This window comes from Bufo gargarizans, chromosome 4 (genome assembly GCF_014858855.1).
Source record: "Bufo gargarizans isolate SCDJY-AF-19 chromosome 4, ASM1485885v1, whole genome shotgun sequence".
Taxonomy (NCBI): Eukaryota; Metazoa; Chordata; class Amphibia; order Anura; family Bufonidae; genus Bufo; species Bufo gargarizans.
In genome coordinates, this window is record NC_058083.1 from 538286677 (window position 1) to 538292676 (window position 6000).

The 6000-nt window shown below is 51.1% G+C and overlaps 1 protein-coding gene across 1 annotated transcript in view; it reads left to right on the forward strand.

The window, feature by feature from the left end:
- LOC122935678 (ATP-binding cassette sub-family C member 10-like) overlaps positions 1-3686 on the forward strand; it is a 49111-nt gene extending 45425 nt beyond the window's left edge. The window contains exon 13 of the mRNA XM_044291504.1: positions 1543-3686. Coding sequence (XP_044147439.1) covers positions 1543-1627 — 85 coding nt within the window. The 3' untranslated portion in view covers positions 1628-3686. The remainder of the gene's footprint in view (positions 1-1542) is intronic.
- Positions 3687-6000: the final 2314 nt, after the last annotated feature.

A 6000-nucleotide genomic window follows, 5' to 3' on the forward strand; every position in this document is an offset into this window, starting at 1 on the left:
CCTCGGTCCCATCTCTACCGGCCACCTGGGGTCCTTCCCAGTAACACTCTACAATATCTGCCCAGCTGAATGGGTCTGGATCTGGGTCTGTCACCTTACCGTCCTGCTGAGCCTTCTCAATGGAGTGGAAGAGATCTCGGTAGTCCTGCTCCAGTTCCCACTCCAGGGTTGCTAGGTGAGCCAGGTCTTGCTCTACCTCATGGGGGTCATCCCATTCATGCCTAGCCTCCCTCTCATAGAAAATGTCCTGAAGTCTGGACTGTGCAGGGCTCCCGAAGTCAGGCTCTGCAAAGGACTCCCATAACAAGCCAGGACCATCAAACTCCTCTCCCTCTGGCTTGTCATGCTCAGCTGTCCAGGGTATAAACTGTGCCACATACCACCAAAGCGCCTGGTAGGCATCCTCCAGCCATAGCTCCTGCCATACCCGGTGCTGTAGTTCTATCACCCATTCCTCCAGGGGCTGCTCTCCCAGGAAGGGCATCCGCAGGGCCACTTGCTTCTGCAACCGCTGCTCTTCACTGGGGAGACTCTCACCTCGCTGGTATTGTACATTATCCAGGGCCTGGTACCAGATGCCTTTCCTTAATGCATCCCGGCCATCCAGGTCCTCCTCCTCGTATAACACTGCTGGTTCCATCCTGGTGCTTTTAGGGTCGCTGTACTGGGACATGCGTTGCCCTTAAATTGTAGAATCCACAGAAATTGTGTCTCCTGTAGCTGTCCTTCTGGCTGTAGGAACGATCCCGCTGCTTGCCACCAATGTAACGGCACCGTTTCTGCAGACAAGGGGTTAAAGTCCGTTTAGGCGATATGCCCCTTTCCGAGAGACAGGCACAGCTACTGCAGAACACCAACCTCCCGAACTGGATACAAAATAGCACTCCAAACTGGAACCTCACAAGTAGCTGTCAGTCAGACGAACAGGAAAAGCGTATCCGTCAGCTTACACTCCTGGCAATCAGTCTCCCACAGCATACAGGGAATCCCCCAATAACGAGACAAGGCTCCGTGTTGAGGGTCAAGCAGTGATCTGAAGTGCTGGCACACCCAGCCTGGTTTTTATTACAGTTTTTGCAGATACAGGACAGATACAACATATCCCCACAATGCATCATGGTTTCCTCCCCTCTGTCCCGGAGACGACCGAACACAATCCAATTATCTCTCAGGACAAAGGGGAGATCACCAATACACATGTGGAGACAACAGGACAGGAATCACCACCCAAACACACAATGGCACACCTCCACAGCAAACACAGACATTTAACATATCCCCAGATAGCTCAAGTCTGAGTGCATATCATTAGGCGAATGGCACTCAGAATACACGAATACAATACTATTAGCTATCTGGGTGCCCTCACATAACATACAATTTAACCGAACGCATAATAACATAAAATACAATTCTACAGACAGATTTAAGCTGTGCGGCCGGTCTGTCTTCTCCTTTACAGTTACTATGGGCCATAATCCTGAGGCAAGAGGCTTTTAAACAGCCCTCTCCAAAACCCAGTGGCGAGGTTGGTTTCGCCACAACCCCATCTTCTCTGCAGACCTCAGGTGATGGTGTGTATCTATGTCATTGCTTGTGGAGCTGTGGGGGTTCTGCACCATTGTAGGTGCACCGCTGGGCTGTGTCTGTGCAGGGCATGGAGATGTGGGGGTGACATATCCCAGGAGACCCCCGCAGACCAGGCACGTTCTCCTTACAGTTATGAGGAAAATGGCGCCCCCCCCTCCCCCAACCCTCTTGTAAGTTATCTGCTTTATGTGACAGGACATAATATAATCATCCGGGCCTTAGAAGGTCTAATAATGAGGAAACTCCAGCCTCAGATGAAAACTAAGTGCTCCCTATACAAGTGCCCACCGATGACTCCATATACAAGTGCCCCCCGATGGCTCCCTATACAAGTGCCCCCCGGTGACTCCCTATACAAGTGCCCCCCGATGACTCCCTATACAAGTGCCCCCCGATGACTCCCTATACAAGTGCCCCCCGATGACTCCCTATACAAGTGCCCCCCGATGACTCCCTATACAAGTGCCCCCCGATGACTCCCTATACAAGTGCCCCCCAATGACTCCCTATACAAGTGCCCCCCAATGACTCCCTATACAAGTGCCCCCCGATGGCTCCCTATACAAGTGCCCCCCGATGGCTCCCTATACAAGTGCCCCCCGATGACTCCCTATACAAGTGCCCCCCGATGACTCCCTATACAAGTGCCCCCCGATGACTCCCTATACAATTGCACCCCAATGACTCCATATACAAGTTCCCCCCGATGACTCCATATACAAGTTCCCCCCGATGACTCCATATACAAGTGTCCCCCGATGACTCTATATACAAGTGGCCCCCCCGATGACTCCATATACAAGTGCCCCCCGATGACTCCCTATACAAGTGCCCCTCATGATTCCATAGCTTGTAGCAGCACCTTCAGCAGCAGTAACTCGAGGTCCTGGTTTTCTAAGGTTTGAGGATGTCCGTTTTGTTCTCTTAAAGGGGTTGTGGCGAGTGTAAGTTATCCTCCATCCACAGGATAGGACATAACTATCTAATCGCTGGGGGTCTGACTGCTGGGACCCCTACTGATGATGAGCTCTGGGGTCCTTTTATCCATTCTGATGCAGGTTGTGCGTGCACCCTGTTGCTCCATCAGAATGGAGAAACGGGACCCCTGTTCTCGTGATCACTGGGGGTTCCTGCGGTCAGACCCTCCACGATCAGTTAGTTATGCCCTATCCTGTGGAGCAGCACTTGGTTCCCTTCTTTCTCAGCCGTTCTGCTGTACATTTGCTGCTGTGCTCAGGGTCATTGTCCGTTTCCGTGACCCAGTTTCGGCCAAGTGTTGGATAGATGCCTCACACCTAACTCTAGAATTCCTTGATATACAGAGTTGCTCATGGTTGAGTCATTGACTGCAAGGTGCCCGAGTCCTGTTACCGTAAAACCAACCCCAACCTCCCCCTCCACCCCTGTGCTGGCAGTTGGTATGAGGGGTCTTCACAAGACATGGAGCTGTGCGTTAATGGCAAACATCTTTGGTCTGTTCATTCCAAACAAGATTGGCCCAGAAGTCTGTGGTTTGTTCAGACGTAGCCTGCACTGCCATGTTGTTCTTCTCCTGACAACCCTCGCACACAAGCCACACTTCTCCAGTCTTTTTCTAATTGTCATGAACTTGACCGTGTAACCTGCGGACTGAGGCCGGGAGAGTCTTGGGTTTCTTGCAGTTCCTCTGAGCGCTGCACAGTCTGACCTTGGGGTGACTTTCCTGGGACGTCCATTCTTGATGAAGTTGTCAGATGTCTTGAATAATTCCCACATACGAATGGTCTTTCTTGCTGTAGAATGATGGACTTCAGATGGTTTGGCATTATAACCATTCCAGATTGATGGCAGCAACAACTGCTTCTCTCCGATCACTACTGAGGTCTTCAATACCCCAGTCCAGCAAACTAACAAACCTTCTTCGTTTAGGGTGACTTCACAAATTTTGATGACTCAAACTCAGTTCTATTCACCTGAATGGGGCTAAGAGACATCGATGCACGTCGCCCACTGAAATGAAGGGAACTGATCTTCATTCGCAGAAATTTCTGCAACAAAATCCACAGTGTGTGCAGGCGTCCTTATAGAGGGGATCACACTGGACGTAAAACCAGAGACTTCACAGGTCGGCTCTCCTGATATCTGTCCTACTAGAGTCCAGCGTGAGTCCTGATACATAAAACCAGAGACTTCACAGGTCGGCTCTCCTGATATCTGTCCTCCTAGAGTCCAGCGTGAGTCCTGATACATAAAACCAGAGACTTCACAGGTCGGCTCTCCCGATATCTGTCCTACTAGAGTCCAGCGTGAGTCCTGATACATAAAACCAGAGACTTCACAGGGGTGGACTGTTCTCACACCCGTATATCAGGTCGCCTCTTCTGATATCTGTCCTCCTAGAGTCCAGCGTGAGTCCTGATACATAAAACCAGAGACTTCACAGGTCGGCTCTCCTGATATCTGTCCTACTAGAGTCCAGCGTGAGTCCTGATACATAAAACCAGAGACTTCACAGGTCGGCTCTCCCGATATCTGTCCTACTAGAGTCCAGCGTGAGTCCTGATACATAAAACCTGAGACTTCACAGGGGTGGACTGTTCTCACACCCGTATATCAGGTCGCCTCTTCTGATATCTGTCCTCCTAGAGTCCAGCGTGAGTCCTGATACATAAAACCAGAGACTTCACAGGGGCGGACTGTTCTCACACCCGTATATCAGGTCACCTCTTCTGATATCTGTCCTCCTAGAGTCCAGCGTGAGTCCTGATACATAAAACCAGAGACTTCACAGGGGCGGACTGTTCTCACACCCGTATATCAGGTCGCCTCTTCTGATATCTGTCCTCCTAGAGTCCAGCGTGAGTCCTGATACATAAAACCAGAGACTTCACAGGGGCGGACTGTTCTCACACCCGTATATCAGGTCACCTCTTCTGATATCTGTCCTCCTAGAGTCCAGCGTGAGTCCTGATACATAAAACCAGAGACTTCACAGGGGCGGACTGTTCTCACACCCGTATATCAGGTCACCTCTTCTGATATCTGTCCTCCTAGAGTCCAGCGGGAGTCCTGATACATAAAACCAGAGACTTCACAGGGGCGGACTGTTCTCACACCCGTATATCAGGTCAGCTCTCCCGATATCTGTCCTCCTAGAGTCCAGCGTGAGTCCTGATACATAAAACCAGAGACTTCACAGGGGCGGACTGTTCTCACACCCTTATATCAGGTCGGCTCTACCGATGTTTGTCCTCCTAGAGTCCAGCGTGAGTCCTGATACATAAAACCAGAGACTTCACAGGGGCGGACTGTTCTCACACCCGTATATCAGGTCGGCCCTCCCGATGTTTGTCCTCCTAGAGTCCAGCGTGAGTCCTGATACATAAAACCAGAGTCTTTACAGGGGCAGACTGTTCTCACACCCGTATATCAGGTCGGCTCTTCTGATATCTGTCCTCCTAGAGTCCAGCGTGAGTCCTGATACATAAAACCAGAGACTTCACAGGGGCGGACTGTTCTCACACCCTTATATCGGGTCGGCTCTACCGATGTTTGTCCTCCTAGAGTCCAGCGTGAGTCCTGATGCATAAAACCTGAACCTTCTTGTTATCTGATAAATAAAACCAGAGACTTCACAGGGGCGGACTGTTCTCACAATCGTATATCAGGTTCAGGCTCTCCCAATATTTGTCCTCCTAGAGTTCAGCGTGTTCCTGATACATAAAACCAGAGTCTTTACACGGTCGGACTGTTCTCACACCCGTATACTGTATAAAATCGGCTCTCCCAATATTTGTCCTCCTAGAGTCCAGCGTGAGTCCTGAGAGTTTGGAGGATGGAGACGAGGGGCCACTAGCAGCTCCAGGCTCGGGGATGAAGAAGGAGGAGGAGGAGAAGAAGGAAGGGGCTGTGTCCCTGCAGGTGTATGTGGCATATTGGAGAGCGGTCGGGGCCACACTGGGGGCCTCCGTGCTCCTGGCGTTACTCTTCATGCAGGGTGAGTGTCCTCTCCGTCCACACTTAGTCCTCCTGTGATCACGGCAGACATCGCCCCGGTCTCTCTGGCGCAGATGTTCTGGGCTATATCTGGGCCGACAATTGGCCGACATCTGCGAGGAACAGCGGATGGATCTTAACATCTTGACTAGAGATGCGCGAATTTCATCTTATGAAATCCGTACACACTTTGTTTGGAGGTAAAAGGTGAATTGTGTTATGGATTCCGTGTTCACGGACCATACCGCAATGTCTTTAGAGACATTCAGTTATTCATTCCGTCATAATAGAAGTCTATGGGCTGCAAAATGGATCTGTCCCAGTTCCGTTATGCAGGGGAGGATTCGGGATCAGGAGAGGACTCAGGGGAGGACTCGGGATCAGGGGAGGACTCGGGATCAGGGGAGGACTCGGGATCAGGGGAGGACTCGGGAT